This window comes from Dipodomys spectabilis, unplaced genomic scaffold (assembly GCF_019054845.1).
Source record: "Dipodomys spectabilis isolate Male_0828 unplaced genomic scaffold, ASM1905484v1 ptg000089l, whole genome shotgun sequence".
Taxonomy (NCBI): Eukaryota; Metazoa; Chordata; class Mammalia; order Rodentia; family Heteromyidae; genus Dipodomys; species Dipodomys spectabilis.
In genome coordinates this window covers 18972442-18995257 of record NW_024870766.1, presented here as the reverse complement: position 1 = coordinate 18995257, position 22816 = coordinate 18972442, and the positions used below count along the sequence as shown (strand labels likewise).

The following is a 22816-nucleotide window of genomic DNA, read 5'->3' as shown; positions in this document are numbered from 1 at the left end:
AAAAGGTGGGGATGGAGGTTCAGACAGAGGTTAGAGATGCTGAGCACCGGATCAGACACTTGACTTGGCCTTTTCCTTGCTGTGACACCTGGGCTGCGACACCGCTTTTCTCACCTACCCATCCCCTAGGGTAGCTGCGAGGTTCAATGAAATGATGCAGGTAAAACCGTTTTAAAATGCCTGGACTAGAGTAAGTGTTCAGAAAGTGATCGTTCATTTTAAATGATTACTTTTCATGTTAAGAAGATGTTGAGGCTGTGCGTTAGAGGAAACCTCTGCAGTCTCTCCCAGAATAAATGGTCTCTGCTTTGTTGAGGCCTTCCTGCTGTATCACTTACAGAGGATGCTAAATGCCAGATCTTGTCCTTGAGGCTTGTGATGGAGCAGGTCAACGAGCATCCCTCTTTCTCTTCTAGCCTGTGACTGTGACCCCCGAGGCATCGAGACACCGCAGTGTGACCAGACCACGGGCCAGTGTGTCTGTGTGGAGGGTGTTGAGGGCCCACGCTGTGACAAGTGCACTCGGGGCTACTCAGGGGTCTTCCCTGACTGCGCACCCTGCCACCAGTGCTTTGCTCTGTGGGACGTGATTATCACTGAGCTGGCCAACAGGACCCACAGGTTCCTAGAGAAGGCCAAGGCCTTGAAGATCAGTGGCGTGATCGGGCCTTACCGGGAGATTGTGGACTCGGTGGAGAAGAAGGTTAAAGAGATAGAAGACATCCTGGCCCAGAACCCAGCAGCAGAGCCACTGAAAAATATCGGACATCTCTTTGAGGAAGCTGAGTAAGTAGTCAGGAGAATCAGGAACAAGTCAACAATGTATTTTTGACTTTTTTTTTTTCTAGTTGTGGAGCTTGAACTCAGAGCCTGGGCACTGTCTCTAAGTTCTTTTGCTCAAGGCTGATACTCTACCACTTTGAGCCAGAGTGCCACTTCCAGTTTTCTGATGGTTAATTGGAGATAAGAGTCTCACAGATTTTCCTGCCCAGGCTGGCTTTGTACTTGGATCCTCAAGTCTCAGCCTCCTGAGTAGCTAGGATTACAGGCATGAGTGCCTCTTTAAACAGCCAAGATTTCCTGCCATATGGTTTCCATTAGGTTTATTTAGTTCTGTGAGTGAAAACAGACTCTGGGGTGCTATTTCCAAGCAGTCTTAACTGGGAGTTCTTGGGTGAGTGAATGAAAAGGTCCCACATCAGTTGGAACCAAGAACCTGGAGCCTGTGGTGTAGAACGTATATGTGTTTGGTTCAGGTGTTCATCCTCGTGAATAATACTGAGGCAGTAAGTTAGAATGAACGCTGGTCTGGGACAGAAGATCCCTAATTGAGTCTCTGAAGTACGCGAGGTTTGTAGACTTCAATGAACTCTTCTCTCTCCTCTGGAGAGGCCATTTAATTGCACAGAATGACACAGGAGTAACCTCTCAAATGATAGCACGGTTACAAAATCATGGACAAACAAAAACATTGTAAATCTAAGTTGTTGTTTTTGGAAATATTGCTACTACTAGTAAAATTGCATCATCACAAATAGATTCCAACAGATTTTTGCTATTCAGCCAATTAGTCCACTAGACCAATACTTCATTCATCTAAGTCAAAAATTTCAGGGCCTAGTGCCATGATTCATGCTTGAAATTTCAACTACCCAAGAGGTAAAGCGAGGTAGATTGATATTTGGGAGAGCCTATCTCAAAAAAACAAACAGACAAACAAACAGAAAACTCTAAAAGCAAAAGGATTGGAGGTATGGCTCAAGTGGTAGGAGTTCTGCCTACGATGTTGAAGGCCCTGTGTTCAAGCCTCTGTAACTGCTAAATAAATTATAGAAGATAGATGGATAGATAGATTGATAGACAAAATCTTTACCATGAAAAATCTTCCTAGCCATTTGTCTGGATATTTTTTTCTCTGATTGGATAGTAGTAATTTTTGACAGGTCATAGAGAATTATCTGAGTCTGGCAGCATATACCTCTAGTGCCAGTGCTTGGGAGGGAGAGACAGAAGAATCATGAATTTGAGGCTAGTCTAGGCCACATAGAAGACTGGTCTACAAAGAGAGAAAGAACTGAGATGCCAAACTTCTCAAAATCCTTTTTTTACCCTTTCTCCCAGCCCTTTTCCTATTCTCAAACATTCCAGCTCCCATTGGCAAAAACTAGCATGGCAAGACCAAGGAGCTGTAGGACAGAACAGGAAACATGTGAGGCACCAGCTGTTTTTTTTTGTTTGTTTGTTTGTTTTGGGTCCAGTCATGGGGTCTGAACTCTGGGCCTGGGCGCTGTCCCTCAGCTCTTCAGCTCAAGGCTAGCGCTCTACCACTTGAGCCACAGCGCCACTTCCGGCTTTTTTCTTTTTGCTTATGTGGTGCTGAGGAATCGAACCCAGGGCCTCATGCATACAAGGCAAGTGCTCTACCACTGAGCCACCTTCCCAGCCCCGGTACCAGCTGTTTTTGTCTGCTGTTGTGGGGATCTTCTGGCACACTCCCTTTAGGAAGGGAAGAGCAGGCTGCTTCACTTCATGACAACAGACTTTTAATTAGGGTCTGTCTTTTTGTTGTTGTTGTTCTTCTTCAAGGTAAGAGGTGATACTGGGGATTGAAACCAAGGCCAGACTTTGAGCCACACCTCCAGCTTCTTTTTGTGTTATTTTCCAGGAAGAGTCTCACTTTATGTCTTGGCTGTGATCTTCCTTGTCACTGGGATGACATGCATGTGCCACTACATCCAACCATTCATTATGCTTTCTCTGTAGCTGGGAGTAACTGGCAGGTACAATGATGCCCAGCCTTTAGCTGAGATGGAGTCTGGCAACCTTCTTTTTATTCAAGCTGGCCTTGAACCATAACCTTTCCTTCATCTCTGCCACCCAAGTTGCTAGCATTACCACTCTTGGCTTAATCAGCATCCCTAAGAAGCCAGATAGATTGTCCATCTTGATGTCTGAAAAGGAAACATTGATATCAGTAGTTCACATGCCTGTCCTTCCCAAGCTCTTCTTGACTGTATTTAACTGGTCCTTTGTCTTTAAGTCTCAGGATTCATGCTCAGTACTATGATTGTGGTTCATCAAGATGTTAGGATATGTCTGATGTGGAGCACTAATGAGTTTAATTAGGAGTTTACCTAAGTTCATTAAGAACTCAGCCTTTTTACATGTGTAGCAAGGCTTAGGCGGTTGTGTTCTGAGTGCAAGCCCTTTAGGAAATGATTCTTGGCCTGGGTCTCCTGTACCTCTGGCAGAATTAAAGTTTGATGACCTTGAAGAGCCTGTGAGCAGATGACATTCCAGAGACAAGTCTGTTTCCGCCATCACAGTTTATAAGGAAGATTGTAATCATCTCAAGAAAATTAATTTCATTGTCCTTTGCTACAACATAACCTTGAGGGTTATGCATGTTTTAGGATCTAGAGTAGACTTACGTAAAAATATAAAAAATATACAAAATACAGTGTAGCCTAGTGGTGAGCATTTGTCTAGCATACATCAGACACTGAGTTTGGTCCTACTGCTGGGGGAGAAAAAAATAAAAAGTACAATGCTAGGTTTTGTTTTTTAATATTGTAATAATTGTTGAGACCTTAGAGTTACAAATAATAAAAGCCAAACACTGAAAACAACAACAACAACAACAACAAATACTAAAGAAGAGGCCTCAGGAAAAAAGTAATTGAGTATAAACTGATTAAACCTACCGAACTAATGACCTCATTAAGTGCTTATTCTTTGGCTGCAACATGCATGTGTTATCTCAGATTCAAATAATGTTTTTATAATGACCCCCTCAAGTCCTCAACATTTTCTGGTCATGCATGCGTGTGTGTGTGTGTGTGTGTGTGTCTGTGTGTGTGTCTGTGTGTGTGTCTGTGTCTGTGTCTGTTTGCAGAACCGAGGACCGAACTCTGGGCCTTGGGTAAGTACTCTTCCATTGAGCTAAGTCCCCAACTTCAGTGTGTGTTTCTTATTAAGAAACAGTCTCATTATGTTGCCCCAACTTCTTAGGTTTGAGTGATCCTCCTACCTGAGCCTCATGAGTAGCTAGACAACAAACCTACTACCATGATGGGTCATTTTCCCTGGTTTTATATGACTGTCATATTCCTAGAAGGACAATTCTGTTCATTCAGGTGCAGTAGGTCCTTGCGGTACGGTCTTCTCAAATATGAATTTCTTATAATTTACAGACACCTTGTACTCTATAGACAGAGATGAAGAGGATAATGAGCTGCATTTGGATTCCAAAGGCAATATTATGAAAGCTTTGTTTCATTCCCAGTGAATGATCACTTTCACTTCTTAGGGCGAGGAGACTTCTTTGATGGAACTGCTTGGAGCAGGGAGTGTCTGCAGAGCTGGTTGGGTGGCTCTCTTTGTCTTCATGGTGGGCTACAGGCCTCCTCTCTACATGTTCTATCTTGAAGGAGATCCTGAGGTTCAGAGAAGAACATTTCTGGCAGGGGGTTAGGGGCATAGCTCCACACAGGAGTCCTCTCTGTCTCAGTCTTTGTGGATTCTGTGGGCTTGCAGCTGGTTACGTATGAGCCCGAAGCCCAACTGGCCTGAGCTCGTTACTGCAGAGCTTGGAATCCTGCCCTGCCATGGTCACCCATTACTATCACAGCAGAGTGTTCCTCTGTGGTTTTCTATAGTTGTAAGTGAAAGACAAATGATGAGATATCGGTTCCCTTATAAGAACCAAATCAGCACTTCAAGATAGAATTGTTTCATACGGCTGCACTGATTTGAAATCACAGAAAATGACTACAATGTTAGTAGAAAGTATAAAAATGAGTGTGTGTGTGTGTGTGTGTGTGTGTCCCATAATTCTAACTCTCAGGAAGTGAAAAGCAGGAGGATTGTAAGTTCGAGGCCAGACTAGACTACAAAGCAAGTCCATGCCTCAAAAAGAAAACAAAAAGTAAAAAATTAGACTTTAGCTTCTTTGGTTTATTTTACATCAATAAGCTTATTGTTCTTTTTACAGGAAACTAACCAAAGACATTACAGAAAAGATGTCTCAAGTAGAAGTAAAATTAGCTGACACAGCTTCACAAAACAATAGCACAGCTGGGGAACTGGACCTCCTTCAGGCAGAAGCAAACAGCCTGGACAAGACTGTCAGTGAACTTTCTGAACAACTAGAGTTTATCAAAAACTCAGATATTCGAGGTGAGCATTTCTTACATAGAACCTTCAATTCTGGACAAAGGATTTTATGGTCTACCCTTTTAAAAAAATGAATAACCTAAAAAATATATTCTAATAGTGTCAAAACGGTTGCTTATTGAGTCTGTGACACAGATGAGGCACAATTTCCTGTACTAATTTGTCACTTGCAACACAGTACGACCAAGAGACGTAGCAACAGTCCCACAGGGCAAGTGGTAGTTTAGATCCATGTTCTAATTTTTCCAGCTTGTGTTTCAGCTCTCTGGCCTTCCTTGGAAAGACTCTTTTGAATAATTAAAGTATCAAATTGTAACTCTGCAAATCCTTTCACTTTCCAGAAATAGGAAGACTTGGAAGCCAGTCAGCAAATATTTCCAGATCTGTCACAAATTCATATAGAACCCTCCCCCCAAAAAAGCAAAAGAAAGTAGAAACATATTAGAACATGTTAAGTTGTCCTGTTTTACCCATGGCCGACTTTTTTGTTCTTGTTCTGCTCCAAGCCCCAAAAGCCAAAACATGTCATGGAGAATACTAGTCATTTGATACTAGTTGATATTAGCTAAATGAGAAAAGGGAAAAATCATCTGGATATAAGTACAGGCTTCCTGGCAGCAGCTATCTGAAAAAACTTGATGTTTGCTTATGTGTAGACATGACAACTGCACAATTGACTTCTTGTCTCATTTTTACCCAGATGTTTGACCTCCAACTAGGTGTTAATTGGACAGAATAGATTCAGTGGTCACTAGAGGAAAGCTCTATTTCTTCATGAAGATTTTTCCTTGAATCTAAAACCTGATAGTAAACTTAGGGTCAGAAGACCCCAAATTATGGACACTACTTGAGGAAATCATGTACAGGGAGATTAACTGTGGGCAGTTTCATTTCCTGCCCCCAGGTGCTTTGGACAGTATTACCAAGTACTTCCAGATGTCTCTTGAGGCTGAAGAAAGGGTGAATGCCACCACCACGGATCCCAACAACACTGTGGACCAGTCGGCTTCCATGCGAGAAAGAGTGGAAGATTTGCTGATGGAGCAAGAGTCCCAGTTCAAGGAAAAGCAAGAAGAACAGGCCAGCCTTCTTGACGAACTGGCAGGCAAATTGCAAAGTCTAGATCTTTCAGCTGCTGCTGAAATGGTAAGATTTGGGCTTTGAAATGGTAAGATTTGGGCTTTGCCTTCACATCCATGTTTGTTGTTATTGTTTTTGTTTTTACAAAGGGGAAAAAACCTCTTGTTTCCATTTCCTGGAGATCATTTTTATAAATATTATTTTATATAAGAGGCACGTAGACATCGTACCTTTGTGTTCCTCCCTTCATTTTTTTTTAGCAGGAAAAAAAAATCCTGGTTTGTCTGTAACATGGTGCAGTTTGCAAATGAACCCGCAGGATGACTCAGTGGTGGCTCGAGTGACTAGGCCACTGTGCGGATCATCTACAGCCAGACAGATGAAAAACAGCCTGGGGCTAGAGTCTGGTGACTCACACCCGGCATCCTTGGTACTCAGGAGGCTGAGATCTGAGGATTGCAGTTTGTAGCCAGCCTGGACAAAAAAGCCTGAGACTCTTATCTCCAGTTAACCAGCAACAGCTGGAAGTGGAGGCGTAACTCAAGTAGTTAGAATACCAGCACTGAGTAAAAGAGCCAAGTGAGAAGTGTGAGGCCCAGAGTTCAAGTCTTAGTGCCAGCAAAAAAGAAAGAAAGGAAGAAAGAAAAACATGTTTCCCCAGCATTCCCTGTCAGCTAGCTGTTTCTCTGTGATAGAGCTCCAGAATCCATGACTACTTTCTCATACTGTTGTATTAACTGGATGGGTTTTTAATGATACTGGATTTTTATAATGTAGACATAGTTTTATTAGAAGTGAAAAAATCCATCTCTGTGGAAGAATTCTGAATTATTCCAGATGAGAGTTCTCCAAAGGAAAAAAAATCATAAAGCAAAAACACTCATTTTCCATGGATGTTAGCTAAAGTGTTCCTTTGTTCTGGTTCTCATCTCTGGTGAAGAAAATATATTCAGTTCTTAGAAGCTTTTACACAGTAACTCTAAAGCCAAATGAAATTGAGTAGTGAGTTGAATGAAAATCAGGAAATAGGCCCAGAGAAATTCTTGTTTCCTTACTGCTTTTCATGGAAGGGCACCAACAAGAATTCAGGGGATTGTTTCTTATTTTGCTTTTTGTTTTGCTTAATAGATGAAGGCTTGCTTATTCTCAGCCTTATAAATGGACACAGTAAAAGGAAAAGGTGTATGGAGACGAGTTGAGACTATTACCACTTTTGTCTTAGCCACCATCTTTCCTTTCCTACTCCCCCACTTTCTCTGAAATAGACAAAAATGTGCCTTTGCATTGTATTGTGACTGATTTTATTGATGCCTGCAAGGACTGATAGTATCTTGGGAAGCTTTTCCGTATCTAGTGGAGATGATCAGTACATAGATCTCTTGTCAACGTTTATTAAATAAAAAAAATAATGAAGGCCTAGAGCAATGCCCCTAACATTAGAGTAAGTTGTTATTCACAGACATGAAGTGGTAGTTCTTTCAGTCTTTCTTTCTCTTCCCTTGTCATAAAATCTTTATGAACTGCAGTGTGAAGCAGCTAAGCTCCCTAAATGAGTTCTGCTTTGTAACCAAATACAGCTTGGGAGTGGGTGGCAGGCGGGAGTATGCCTCTAGTCTGATACATTCCTCCTTTCAGGCTTTTTCTACCTGCCAGTCTCCAGTTCTTTTGTCTTTGTCATTTGTCGTGTGAGAACTCTATGGGCTTTAGTCTGTCATTTTCTTGTAAAGAGATTTTTGTCCCCTCTAGACCTTTTGTGGACCTATAACTAGATCCACAGCTGGTTTTCTCATGTCTGCTCCTGTTCATTGAAGCAAAACAGAGTGCTGTCACACTGCTTTTAGAAATCAGCCCTAGTTTTAGGTTCTTTTCCTGATTGGGACTCAGGCGCTTCTACGTCACACACAATAACCATTTTCCAATGATCCTTATGTATAGTAAACCAAGCATGTGAAAGATTATTTATTAGTAATAAAGGATTATGGTTACCTTAACATTTAATCAGTTGAGGGCTGGGAAGGTGGCTCAGTGGTAGAGCGCTTGCTTTGCAGGCATGAGACCCTGGGGTCGATTCCTCAACACCACATAAGCAAAAAGAAAAAAGCCGGAAGTGGCGCTGTGGTTCTAGTGGTAGAGCGCTCGCCTTGAGCTGAAGAGCCGAGGGACAGCGCCCAGGCCCAGAGTTCAGGCCCCACGACCAGACCCTCTTCCCCCCCTCCCAAAAAAAAAAACAAAACAAAACATTTAATCAGTTGATTGTGTCCACTATAGCCTTTGTTTCTTATAAAGTCCTTTCTCTTTAGGAAATATGGTATTTCATTGCAGTAAATTCTTTAATTTAGTTTTTCATTTTCTATGAAAGGGCATCTCTAAACAGTTTTCTTCCTGCCTTTCCTATCATGTAGCACACTTGTACTTTCTCAGTTTGCATTTATGTACTGTAACCACTCAGTGCTCTTTGAGAAGTTTATGGTAGATAAGAAAGGGGAAGCCGGGCATTGGTGTCTCACGCCTGTAATCCTAGCTGCTCAGGAGGCTCAGATCTGAGGATCACGGTTCAAAGCCAGCCACGACAGGAAAGTCCATGAGACTGTTATCTTCAATAAACCATCAGAAAGCCGGAAGTGGTCCTGTGACTCAAGCCTTGAGCTGAAGAGCTGAGGGACAGTGCCCAGGCCCAGAGTTCAAGCGCCATGACTGACAAAAAAGAAAAAAGGGGAGCTAGTTGGACCAGGTAGTGGTAGAGTGCAATTTGGAAAAGCTGTGTCCACCTTTTCTTCATACTGTTGTTTTCCATTTACATCTGTAATAGTCTTCATTTCCCCTGCTCAAATCAGCAGCCAGCAAACCCTTCCCTGTCCACCAGCCATCTCTCTTCCCATTTCCCTTCCTGCTTACCACATTCAGCTATTCTTGGCTACTTATATGGAATGATTGTCTTCCAAACTAGGTGTGAAAGTTAGTGAGGGCCAGATAATAGGCTTTCTATGTCATCTTATGTACCAGAGCAGTTAACACTGCCGAGCCCAAACAAGTTCCACCATACCTTTTGTTTTTGAATCCAAATGGTTAGGGCAAAAAAGAGGGAAGTATGCTTTGGCTCTCCCATTGGTGGGATCCTACTTGACAAAGTAGATAATGTTGATACACTGGGCAGACCCCATGTGATATTCTAATGCACTTGGGCAGGTGTGTGATATCCATTGGTAATAAACAGGTTGGCTATTCCCCGAGCTCCTTGCTCCTCTCCATCTCCAGAACAGTACAAGGTTTTGTTGTTGTTTTCAATGTTTTCTTTTATATTTCTAAAATTTTTATTGCTATTACAAAGGTGAGGTATAAGATGTTACAGTTACAGAAGTCAGGTCATGAATACATTTCTTTTTGAAAAGTGTCATCCTCTCTCTCACTCCCAGTTTTTCCCTCTCATTCCTACCCACAAGTTGTATAGTTCTTTTTCAAACATCTAGTGAGTAGCATGGCTGCCTTTGTGAACACTATGTTTCTAAGAAACCCTGCCAAGGACCACCTGCATGTTCTCTAGGGCCACCCAGGCCCTGACAGATGTTCTGCAGCAGACTCTCCTAACCCTGTGCCTGATCCTTGGCTCCTTGCAGACCTGTGGAACGCCTCCAGGGGAAGACTGTTCCCAGACTGAGTGTGGAGGCCCAAACTGCAGAACAGATGAAGGACAGAAGAAATGTGGGGGCCCTGGCTGTGGTGGTCTAGTGACTGTGGCCCACAATGCCTGGCAGAAAGCCATGGACTTTGACCGAGATGTCCTGAGCGCACTGGCTGAAGTGGAACAGCTTTCCAAGATGGTAACTTAGAGGATGACCTTACTTTTTTGTTATGTTTGTTGGTGTTCATTTGAAGACTAGAGAGGATCTGAAAGGAAGAGATCAATTCCAAATGCTAACAGCATTTCCATGTCAAGTAGGAAAGTTCATGTTTTTGTATGGTCAAGTCATTAAGAGATGAAGAAGTTTTATTCATAGCTTGAGAACTCCTTCCCCCCAAATAGATTTAGGCCTGAACAGATCATACCTTCGCTATAAGATTATAAGATAATAGCTATAGATTATTAGACAATAATCTAAGATAACCAGGTTAACTTAGGGTGATAAATTAAGCTGTGTTAGAAAGGCTGTGCATTTGAACTATTTAAGAGATTTTTTTTTTTTTTAAGCTAGATATCAGTTACTCATGCCTGTAATCCTGTAAGGCTGAGATCTGAGTATAGTGGTTCAAAGCCAGCCTGGGCAGAAAAGTCCTAGTAATTATTTTCAATTAACCACCAGAAAACCCAAAGTAGAGCTGTGGCTCAAAGTGGTAGAGCATTAGCCTTGAGCAGAAGAACTCAGGGACAGTGCCCAGGCCCTGAGTTCAAGCCCCACAACCAACAAAAATAACATTGGGCATTTGTTCTTCTAAAATACACTTCAGAAGTACGTTGGTACCTGAGAAAAGGACATTTTATAAACTACTGTGTTGAAGAGTTAAGAATAAATTGTAAATGCTAGCCCTAAGAATACTGTATGGTAATTTGTGTGCTGAATATTTCCAGCCTACATAGGAACACAAATGGGAGAAATTTGTTTCCAAGACATTTCCAAATGCTTAGTTTTACATTATATTTTAGACTACTAATAACGTTCTGATCTGGTTTAGAAAGAGTGAAGTTGTTTCATGGATGATTTATTCTTCATATTTAGGTCTCTGAAGCGAAGCTGAGGGCAGATGAAGCAAAACAGAATGCTCAGGATGTTCTGTTGAAAACAAACACCACCAAAGAAAAAGTAGACAAGAGCAACAAGGACCTGAGAAATCTGATCAAGCAAATCAGAGACTTTCTGACCGGTAAGGAATTTTTCATATTTACATTTACTTTTAGAATGTTCCGGAATTTTAGATAAAATCCATTTCTGGCAGAATACTAGAAATGTCACTTTATGTCTAACTAACACCTTCGAGATAGAAAAATACTCAGGTTAAGAAATGTTTCAGGGCTGGGGGTTTAGCCCAGCAGAAGGGCGCCTGCCCGGCACGCGCAAGGCCCTGGGTTCGGTCCTCAGCCCTGGAAAAAAAAAAAAAGAAAAAAAGAAATGTTTCCATGTCTTGGGGCTCGGAAGGTGACTCAGTGGTAGAGCGCTTGTCTCGCATGCATGAGTCTCTGGGTTCGATTCCTTAGCACCACATAAACAGAAAAAGCCAGAAGTGATGCTGTGGCTCAAGTGGTAGAGCGCTAGCCTTGAGCTGAAGAGCTGAGGGACAGTGCCCAGGCCCAGAGTTCAGACCCCACAACCGACAAAAAAAAAAAAAAGTTTCCATTTCTTAAGAAGCTTCTGTGTATGTGTAAATAACCTTCTCAAGCATCATGCAAGTACAGGCTCTCACGATGTGACTCCCAAATCAAACAAATCCAGAAATCAAAAGCACTTACTTTTGAGCACTGAATTTAGAACTTATGCCAAAATTTACATTTACTATCATTAAAAACTTACAGAAACACTTTGTTACTCTGGTATTGGCCCAAAGTTTATAATTATGTTACTTACAGAGTGCCTACCTATCTGTAGTGAGAGTTCTACACATTCAGGGTTTTGTTGAGCCAACAAATGTCTAGAATCCCACATGTTGCTGGTCACAGATCAAGTGTCAGTAAGGATGATGTAGACTGCAGGTTAGAAAAAACTCAACTGCATCCATCAAAAAGGACCATTGTTATCTCACGTAATGTCAAGAGTGTGACTTCATGGGTCTGAAGTTTTATGTACTTTCTTTCTGCTCTTCCATCTTAAGCAGGTTTTTTTTCTTCTTCTTTGTAACCATGAAGCCCCTCATGGTTACAAAGTGGCTGCCAAGGCTTCAGACTTCCCATAAAAACAAAGTATTTAATGAGAGGATTTTTATCTTTTTGTAAGAAGGGGGAGTTAAACCTCTAGAAGCAAGTCACATGCCCATGCATAAATGTAACTGGAAAATGGAGTTTGATCACAATAATTGGCAGACTAATAAGATGAATGCCATTTTGATCATTAGGTGAGAAGGGAGAATGGCTATTATCAGTATTGCCAAGGCTGTATCTTTGGGAGTGTCCTGTGGAGCTATCATTCCAACATATTTTCCTTTAAATTGTGTGTGTCCCTATTTTATGCTGACAGTCTAAAAAGGGAAATCGAAATGAGTGAGGTCTGACATTGTCATGTTTTTTAACCACTTGTTGCACTTAACATTTGAAGTTCTTTGGCTTCCCTGGTACTATATATCCTGGTCTTCTTGGTTCTTACTAGATTTCTACCCTTTTCTGTAATTCCTCAGTCTAGATAACTGGTAAAGGATAGAAGCAAGTTCTTTTTCATCCTCAAAAGTTCTCAGTGCCTTCAAATCCCCACTTCAAACAGGACCCTGTGTAGTTTTACACACTCTGAAACCACGCACTCCACCAGACTTTGAGACATGTTCCACCCATTCTGTCTTCCGACCTGAATGTGTGGTTGAAATTGTTTTCCTTCCAGACCTGGTCAGTTCTTCATCCTCTGTGGAATGCCCTTGCTACTCCTGCCTTTCTGCAGTTTTCCTCATGCTCGTAGCTCTCATCTCCTCGCCCAGTTAGGTTGTTCACTTCAATGGGAAGCAGGTGCCTTGGGGTGGTTTCAATATGGCCAATATGGTTGAGGGAGTGAACCATCTCTGATTTCACTTTTGTTTTCAGAGGATGGTGCTGATTTGGACAGCATTGAAGCAGTTGCTAATGAAGTACTGAAAATGGAAATGCCTAGCACCCCAGAGCAGTTACAAAGCTTGACAGAAGACATCCGTGGACGAGTGGAAAGCCTTTCTCAAGTAGAAGTTATTCTACAGCAGAGTGCTGCTGATATTGCCAGAGCTGAGACGTTGTTGGAAGAAGCTAAAAGAGCCAGGTATCTGAGAACATGATGGCACCGGGGGGGGGGGGGGGGGGGGGGCTGAGAGAAAATAGTTTTGGTAATTAACAGTACTTCATTCTATGCAGCAAAAGTGCAACAGATGTTAAAGTTACTGCAGACATGGTAAAGGAAGCTCTGGAAGAAGCAGAGAAGGCCCAGGTGGCAGCAGAGAAGGCAATCAAACAAGCCGACGAGGATATCCAAGGAACCCAGACCCTGCTGACCTCGGTGAGATGCTAACAGCTGGCTTACATTGTGGGAGAAAAGACCTATGTATGTATTCTTTTATTCAAAAAATCCATGAACAGGAATTCAACTCAGTAGTTAAAATAATTCACTTACAAACCTGAACTCTTCTCTCACATGATGTTAAAACTGGATGGAGTGTTATCCAGGCCTTCTCAGGCCTACCCCTCCACTCAAGACCTTGGGAGATGATTTCTCCTGTGATACAGAGCACCAGCCTTGAGTAAAAAAAAGGCTAAGGAAGCCAGGTGCTGGTTCAAGCCCCAGTAACTGAATGTGTACACACGTGCGTGCACGCGCACATGCACACACACACACAAATTGGAAACTTGTATTACAGGTGAAATATTTGGTTTGGTACCCAGCTATCTTGAAGATTACTTTATGTGATATATATCAACCACACAGGCTGACCTGTAACTCTTTCTTAGCTTCCTCATTCCTGAGATTTTAGGCATATGCACCCACACCTGAGAACTTAAAAAAAAAAAAAAAAAAAGCCTAAACTGCTAGAGAAATTAGTTATGGTATCATGGCTTATTTTGGCTTGCTAGCTTTTTTAAAAGTTTGATTCTCCTTCAAAAGAGATCAAATTGTAGATCCTTAAGCAGTTGCCTACTTTTTTTCCCCATTAAATAACTCAATATCTATAGTTTTCAGCTGTAACTTTCTCAGGTCATGTAATCTCACACACTTTTTAAAAGGAACATTCCTAGTCTCCACATTTTCTCTTTTTTTTGGGGGGGGGTCCGGTCATGGGGCCTGAACTCTGGGCCTGGGCGCTGTCCCTCAGCTCTTCAGCTCAAGGCTTGCACTCTTCCACTTGAGCCACAGTGCCATTTCCGGCTTTTTTCTTTTTGCTTATGTGGTGCTGGGGAATCGAACCCAGGGCCTCATGCATGCAAGGCAAGCGCTCTACCACTGAGCCACCTTCCCAGCCCCTACATTTTCTCTAATTAACTACCTCCACTACTAGAGTTAACATTTAGCATTAATACTATTTTTTCCCATGCTATTTTGGAAGTTTGTGTGGTAATCCCTCTCCAACATATCAAGTTGTTCAGGGGTGGTTCTCAATGTTAAGAAAAAAATTTCTATCAGAGCCAGGAGTTAGTAGCTCACGCTTATAATCCTAGCTACTGAGGAGGCTGAGATCTGAGAATTGTAGTTCAAAGCCAGTCTGGGCAGAGAAGTCCATGAGACTCGTCTCCAATAAACCACCAGAAAATCAGAAGTGATGCTATGGCTCAAGTGGTAGAGTGCTAGCCTAGAGCTGAAGAGCTGAGGGACAGAGCCCAAGCCAAGAGTTCAAGCACCATGACCAATAAAAAAGTCTCAGATCATCGTAAGTTAACAAAATAATGTGAATGAACATATAAATATATAGGTAATGGAGCAAGAATCAAAGTTGAGCATTTCATACAAGTTTTCAGTTACTTCCTTTGGTCTAGAGAAAAATGGCAAAATAGTTTTTTGGGTTTTTTTTGTTGGTCATGGGGCTTGAACTCTGGGCTTGGGCGCTGTCCCTGCACTTTTCAGTTCAAGACAAGCACTCTATCACTTGAGCCACAGCACCACTTCCGGTTTTCTGGTAGTTTATTGGAGATAAGAGTCGCATGGACTTTCATGCCCAAGCTGGCTTTGAACTGAGATCCTCAGTTCTCAGCCTTCTGAGTAGCTAGGATTACAGGCATGAGCCACCAGCGCCTGGCTGCAAAATAGTCTTTAAGTCTTCCACTAAACTTGTAATACTTCCTTTTTTTAGGGGAAGGGACAGTAATGAGGATTGAACACAGGGCCTGGTACTTAACTAGGCAGGTACTCTTACCACCTGAGCCATGCCTATAGCCTCACTTCTATATTAGTTATATTCCAAGTTAAGGATTCACTTTATTCCCAGGCTGGCCTCAAAGCATGATACTCCCCCTTGATCCACCATATGTCCCACACTCCTTTTCAAAGACACTATTTGAAAAGGTGTGAGGTAACAGAGATAATACAGAAAAATATATACCCCACACTGTTTCCTAGTATGACATATTTGTTACAATTAATGAACCCTAATTTATTCAAATTTCCTTATGGTTTTTAACCTAATCCTTATAGTTTTTAATCTAACACTAATAGCTTACTGGATATTTTTCTTTTAGATTGAATCTGAAACAGTAGCTTCTGAAGAAACTTTGTTCAACGCCTCCCAGCGCATCAGTGAGCTAGAGAGGAATGTAGAGGAACTTAAGCGGAAGGCTACTCAGAACTCTGGGGAGGCCGAATATATTGAAAAAGTAGTATACACTGTGAAACAAAATGCAGACGATGTTAAGAAGGTAAACATCATTTTTATAACCTCACAGCTAAGTTGGTAAAGATGAAACCCATTTCTTTGTTGCCTTCTGTGGAAGTAATAAGAAACCTAATATGGGTACTAACCAGAAATATGCCAGAGAATCGATGTTAAAATAGCAGTCTATAGAGATACAGATGGAAAATAATAGAGGTGGATAGGGAAACAAACATGACTTCTGCCTTTCAGTATAGAAGAATGAAGTTATTTTAACTAAGAGTTAAGCATACTGAACTTTCTGTCATACAATTATCTGGTCATTTCTCAATTATCTAAAGTATTGAGAATACTTTGCAAGCAGAATGGAAATACCTCATTCACTACAGAGTAGCTAGTGGGAAATCAAATTTTACGTCTTTCATTCATGGTTTTCTTTGGGAGGTTCAGCATATATTTAGCAAAAGATTGTCAGGCTAGCTACAGGCCAAGTCATGCTTGGAACACACATTTAAGTGTGTGGGCAAGGACTTAAACTATTAAATTCCTTTGAGGCACTTCAGAAAAGTAACTTTCCTATACTTCTGGTTGGGAAGAAAGTAAACAGTGAGAAAAGTTCAATATTGTGGTACTGAACTTTCCCATTGTGTTAACATTTCTGCAGTTCTGAGAGTATAAATCTCCCAGGTAGTTTGTTTACACAGCCTTTTGTAAATGACCTCTTATTTTTCCTAATGACTTGAACAGTGCAAAAAAAATCCTTTCTTTCTATACTTTCATTAAGTTTCTAATTTCTTGCTGTCAATACCCTAAACTATTCTCAATCCAAATGGCCCTCAATCTCCTCCAAACAACTTTCTTTGATTATCTAATCTACTTTGTGTTGCTTTCCTAGTTACACTAATTTTTCTATAGGAAAGTGCTTGTAACCCTAGAGACATATATTGTAATCCTAAAATGTCACTGAAATGTTTTTAAAAATCATGATATGAAGCCTGAATACACCTGTGATGGCTTTTAATACAACATACCTGCCCTGAAAGTTACGCAATTATTGATATTTACCACCCCTTTGTGTCTAATGTGCAACTGCAGACTCTGGATGGTGAACTTGATGAAAAGTATAAAAAGGTAGAAAGTTTAATTGCCAAAAAAACTGAAGAGTCAGCTGATGCCAGAAGGAAAGCTGAAATGCTACAAAACGAAGCAAAAACACTTTTGGCTCAAGCAAATAGCAAACTGCAACTACTCAAAGGTGGGTCTTTCTATCTGGGCTCAAATTTATAAAAAATTAAGGCATGGACAGAACCTTTCTTTAAAAGGTTTTTGAAAGTTCATTCACTTTGTCCCAAGTTTCAGTAGAGCCTTGCAAATTTTCACATCATTGAAATTTAACTTGCTCATACTAAACTTTTTCTTATCTTCCACAGATTTAGAAAGAAAATATGAAGATAATCAAAAATATTTAGAAGATAAAGCTCAAGAATTAGTTAGGTTAGAAGGAGAAGTCCGTTCCCTCCTTCAGGATATAAGTGAGAAAGTTACTATATACAGCACCTGCTTGTAACAAAGAAGAAAGGGCTAGAAGATGGCTCAGGTGACCAAAGTAAAATGATTACATTTTTAAAAAACTGACTTAATAATCTTCAAAGTAAAACTCATTACCTATTTAATGTTTTTAACCAATTTTGTATGGAGTTAAAAAAATAAAAGTACAGTGTTTTTGTATAATTTTTGTTTTTTTTTTACTAAGTCCATCATTCCTTTACCTGATTTAGTGGCTGTTCATGAATCCTTCAGTTTTATTGGCAAGATGGATTCCAAGAGGTTTTACTGCCTCCAGGAGGATTGGAATTTGTTACATGTATAAACATATTACTCATCTTTCTAGGTCAGCATCTCCCCAAAACTCCCCGCAGTGGAGTCCAGGTCACGGTGGAGGAGGAAGGATGCAGCCTTTGCTGCCATCGTCCTTTCAGTGGCTGCAATCTCTCAAACTTCTCTAAATATTTGCTTTAGAAGTACAAGCAGAAAGCAACCATTTCTACAAAGTAAGGGCGAGTTCTTTCAAGTTCTACCTCATACAATAAACACGTGGTTCTGGTGGACTGTTAACCATTCCTGACAATTAAGCAGTGGTATTCAAATACAGAACTAATGCTCTTCTTAGCTTTTACATTAAACATCATGGCTAAACCATCTCTTCCTCAGACTATATAGGTGAAGTCAAACTATCACACAACAACTCATCCAACACATAGAACCTCTAGAATAATTCTTAGACCAACTCTCTTCTTCTGGTGCAAACCACTTAATCCACCCATAAAAGCAGTTGGGGCTAGGCCTGTATAAAAGTTATGTAAACAGCTGCAATTTAAACAAGATAACTTCTCTCTGGTCCAAGGCAATTATTTGCCACTTTTATTTAGATAAAAATCCTAGTAACATAGCAAAATGGTAACCCCAGCATTTCTTAAATAGTAGAAACTACTTCACCATACATTTTCATCTATGACTACAAAATACCTCAGACACTCAATTTCACAGAGCTGCAGTTACCTTGAGAGCTTAGTACGTAACAGTAAATGGACATTTTCCTGCTGTATTATTTCCTCATGTATTTGCATTTATATACTGAATGAGAACCCTTTAACTGAACTATTCTGTACCTAGAATTTCATATTAAGTCTTACTATTCTTCAACCAAACTTCCTTGTGAGGCAGGTGCCAGTGGCTCACACCTGTAATCCTACTCAGGAAGCTGATATCTCTGAGGACTGAGGCCAGCCCAGGCAGGAAAGTCTGTGAAACACATCTCCAGTTAAGTCACGGAAAAAGTTATAAGTGGAGCTATAAGTGGTAGGGTGCTAGACTTGAACAAAACACACTCAGGGACAGCCCAGAGTTCAAGCCTCAGGACTGGGGGCGGCAGGGGGGGGAAGGGGAGTGCCTTGTGGCATGTTTGGTGTTTAGCAGTTAATGGTATATTGAGAGTTCAAGTTTAAAAGATACAGAGTTCATATGCATCAGTAGCAAAGTATGCCAGCCCTCACGCCTGACCACTACAAACTCAGAACCACATACACTTAACAAAACATGACAATACTGAAGAGTACACATAGCCGACATAAGGTAGAGGGGAGATGACCCTCAAAAGGACCTGCCCTAGAAGACTTTTTTTTTTTTTGGTCGGTCATTGGGTTCGCTTGAACTCTGGGCCTGGGTACTGTCCTTGAACTCTTAGCTCAAGGCACTCTACCACTTGAGCCACAACACTATTTCCAGTTTTCTGGTGGTTAATTGGAGATGAGTCTCTCGAACTTTCCTGCCCCGGCTGGTTTTTAACTGCAGTCCTCAGGTCTCAGCCTCCTGAGTAGCTAGGATTACAAGTGTGAGTCACTGGTGCCCAGCTTGACTGTCTCATTTTTAACAAGCCTTCACTTAAGAGGATGAAACAGGAGTTTCAGGAGTTTCAGGCAACCACAAAAACTGGGACATATAGAAGAAAATCTCAAGGAGACTAATAAAGACTAAATAAGGGGAAAGGTTTCAGCTACTTCTCCACCCATCCACGCACCCACCCAACAACCATAGTTAGCAAACTTAACAGCTTGATCTTATTTTAATTTTCAATAATTTCCCAGGTAAGAAAACTCAGTTTTTACAATATACCCGTTATGACTATGACATAATCCCTAAAGTAGTGAACACACAAAGGACAATGTAGTCCATGAATAATGCAACTAAAAAATTAAAACTAATAAATATTGTCCTCTGAGCTACGATCAACTGATAGTATCTTCTGGCATACAGATTATATTTGACACAAAGATTGTATTCAAACTTACCTTAAGACAATAACCTTTAAATCACAAGGGAATACGGAGTTCATGTATCTCTAGTATTTTTTTTGCTGTCATTTATGAGGCATTTAGTATTTATACCTGGAAGAAGCATTGCATAGTTGTGTTTTTGTTTTCCATTTCATAAGATTATGAGGAGTTGGTCTAAAATATAAGTCAAACAACTGAGTTATTTCTGTCTTTGAAATAAGAAAACTAAATCTATATGCAGCTGTGTTTATGAGCATAGGGAGTTTTAATCTCATTATTTGGTTATGATAGCAATTTAGCTCATCTCAGAGAAAACGAAAGTAGGTGTTGAGTCATGAAAACCCCAATCAGCTTCTCGGGCTCTGGACGGTGGCGGCGGCCGGGACGGCGGCGGGGACGAGCAGCGGGCGGGTGGCAGGCATCAGCCAGGCAGTCCTTACTGGATCTGCCTGGTTCTCAGCACCCCATGCCGCGGCCTCCGTGGCCCACTGCACCCCGAGCCATTCACCACCCTGGAGCTACTGAAGCCCTCACCCCCGGTCTGCTCCTCGTTTTGACTTGGTGTCTCCAGCTCTGGCAGTGCTTGGCACCCCGCTCCTGCGGTGATTATATCCTGTGCTCTTCTGTGCATGAAGCCGCATGTGGACTCAACATGAGCGAAGTTTCCTGCAAAAAACGGGATATTTGGAGTGGTATCTCATGGCGGTGGCCTTTTTGTCAGCACAGACAAGCAAAGATCCAAATTCCCAGGTTGGAGCTTGCATTGTGAATGTTGAAATTAAGATCGTTGGGATAGGGTACAATGGGATGCCCAATGGGTGCAGCGATGACCAGTTGCCTTGGAGTAGGACAGCAGTGAATAAGTTGGATACCAAATACCCTTATGTGTGTCACGCTGATCTGAATGCCATCATGAACAAGAATTCGGCGGACGTGAAGGGCTGTACTATCTATGCTGCTCTGTTCCCATGTAATGAATGTGCTAAACTCATCATCCAGGCAGGTATAAAGGAAGTGATTTTCATGTCTGATAAATGCCGTGAGTGATAAGAGCTGCAAGGCTCATGTTTGAGATGGCCGGGGTTAAGTTCAGGAAATTCTCACCGAAATGCAACAAGATTGTCATTGACTTTGATTCAATTAGCAGCCAGAAGCGTTAGAAGCCTCAGTGAGTTCTATCTTCAGGAATTGGGACTTTAAGATGTTGCTGATGTCTTTCATCTGGAAGTTGCACCTAACTTTTTAATAGCCAGTGCAGCCCAAGTAGACATCTAGAGTACACAGCCTCAAGTCTCTCTTTGGACCCTCTCATGACATGCAGTCCACATCTGTTTAGACTATTGATTTAGGATTGAAAATGAGGGCCTGTCCTATGGGGCTGGATCTCAGGTGTCCCCTCCTTTATGATGTGTCTGGCCGGGAGGCTGGTGGCTCTGCTATCCACTAGGTTTCAGTAGTCATTCCTCATGTAAATAATAGTTGGTTCTTAGCGGGGATGAGCAGACATGCTGATGTGAACATCTGGCCCAAATGAAGCACAGCATGTAGTGGCCTTAGAAAAAAAGAAAATCAAGCCCGAATGACAGTAGCATTAAAGTATTTGCTGTAGAGGGACACCCCCCCATCCACCCACCCAGAACTGGATGGGATAGCACAGCTGGTCTGGCAGATGATCAGTGCCACTGCGCCAGGAGTATCTTCTCTGTTCCCGCCTCTCCTGTCACACCAGGGAGTGGCATATCATCTCTCTGGGGGGTGGGGACGCCTGTGGTTTTGGCTTCTTTGGTTTGTTGGTCACATAGAACTGTTTGGTTTCGTTTATCTGAGTAATGAGTTGTTCCCAGAGGAGGCAGCTTGTCACTTTCTCTAGGCCACGTCCCCACTGGGATTGCAGTTGCAATTGTGTGGATGGGAGAGGTGCACCATCTTCCCCCACTGCTACTTCTACTGGGTGGAAAAGTGCTGTCTCTACTCCACTTGCCAACATAGGTCATTTCCAAGGGCGCTCCACAGCCAGAGTAAATGCATTCCTGTCCTGTAAGTGGGTTGTGAGAACTTCTCCACGTCGCCCCGTCACCCCTCACCCTCCCCACCCCTTCCCAGAGGCTGTTACTACACACTGTTGGGGATTGGAGCTCATTGGTGCTTCCTGAATGCTTTGGCCTAATCACTGTAAGTGGAAAACACAAGCCACATGTCTTATCTTTAATCTCATTTAATCTTTATTAAACATGTTCAGTCCTTTTATTGAGAAAATGGTTTCTTTATCCTAAAGATTATTACCTTTTTTAGAGTGCTCTTATGTTTTCATGAGTTTTTATTTTTGTCTCTGAGGTTTCTTTATATGCTGTATTCCAGGGCATCTTGTGAGTTGGCTCCCTACCAATATTATTAAAATTTTATTAAACTCTAAAAAATTAAAAAAGAAAACCCCAATTATTTTTAGCATGCCTCTTAATTTTTCTATCCCTGTTTTCTTGTCTTCTGTTCCTGAGTCTTGAACAGGTAACCATTTGAGGGGATGTTACCAATAGATGGGCCATGGAGGAAGTGTCAGCAAACACGAAAAAGCAAATCCGGCCATAACTATAGACTGTCCACCCGAACTGTTTGGCCACGTACCCATAGATAAATCCAACTATTGCAGAAAAAAGAATAATTCCTTGAAACATCTGTTCAGCTAGCTTTTGTCCCTTGTAATCCATCTGTGTGGGGAGTGCACTGAGATGTGCCAGCATGGTCAGCTCAGAAGGTGGGCAGCAAGGCGAGGGCGAACGCCAGTGAGGAACTGCAGCGGTCCGAATTGGACACCTAGAGTCAACTATCTCTAGTATTCTTTTACTTTCCTTTTTAGAAATCTATGCTATCAAAACCAAAATTTGGAACTCCATAATCTGAAATGCTCTGATTCTAGTTATAATACTCAAAAACCTACTGAACTTTTTTTAGTACTTGGTCCTAAGATAAAAAACTATCTTAAAACATTTATCAGTAAATGCAGTTTTTCTAACACTTTAAGAAATAATCATTTGCCATGTAGAACACAGGGATTAATATTTAGGTTATACTTCTCCAGAAATTTTTTCTAACCACTGAGTAGATCCCTGTAAAACAGATGAAAGAATAATAACCTTTAAATATCTTAGCATTAGCCGGGCGCAGGTGGCTCACACTTGTAATCCTAAGGAGGCTGAGATCTGAGGATAGTGATTCAAAGCCAGGCCAAGCAGGAAAGTCCATGAAACTCTTAGTGGCACTGTGGCTGAAGTAGTACA

General features: G+C 41.6%; 1 protein-coding gene and 2 pseudogenes across 1 annotated transcript in view; 2 read left to right on the top strand and 1 right to left on the bottom strand.

Annotated features, from left to right (window-relative positions):
* The window catches only part of Lamb1 (laminin subunit beta 1), a 75119-nt gene extending 57680 nt beyond the window's left edge, over positions 1 to 17439 (top strand). Inside the window, exons 25-34 of the mRNA XM_042684626.1 lie at positions 417 to 786; positions 4994 to 5178; positions 6080 to 6321; positions 9870 to 10073; positions 10968 to 11112; positions 12968 to 13175; positions 13268 to 13409; positions 15578 to 15754; positions 16804 to 16963; positions 17139 to 17439. Coding sequence (XP_042540560.1) covers positions 417 to 786; positions 4994 to 5178; positions 6080 to 6321; positions 9870 to 10073; positions 10968 to 11112; positions 12968 to 13175; positions 13268 to 13409; positions 15578 to 15754; positions 16804 to 16963; positions 17139 to 17275 — 1970 coding nt within the window. The 3' untranslated portion in view covers positions 17276 to 17439. The remainder of the gene's footprint in view (positions 1 to 416; positions 787 to 4993; positions 5179 to 6079; positions 6322 to 9869; positions 10074 to 10967; positions 11113 to 12967; positions 13176 to 13267; positions 13410 to 15577; positions 15755 to 16803; positions 16964 to 17138) is intronic.
* A 2748-nt stretch (positions 17440 to 20187) lies between these two features.
* Positions 20188 to 20851, top strand: LOC122111857 (annotated as a pseudogene).
* An 86-nt stretch (positions 20852 to 20937) lies between these two features.
* LOC122111856 lies at positions 20938 to 22756 on the bottom strand (annotated as a pseudogene).
* Between the last annotated feature and the right edge of the window lie 60 nt (positions 22757 to 22816).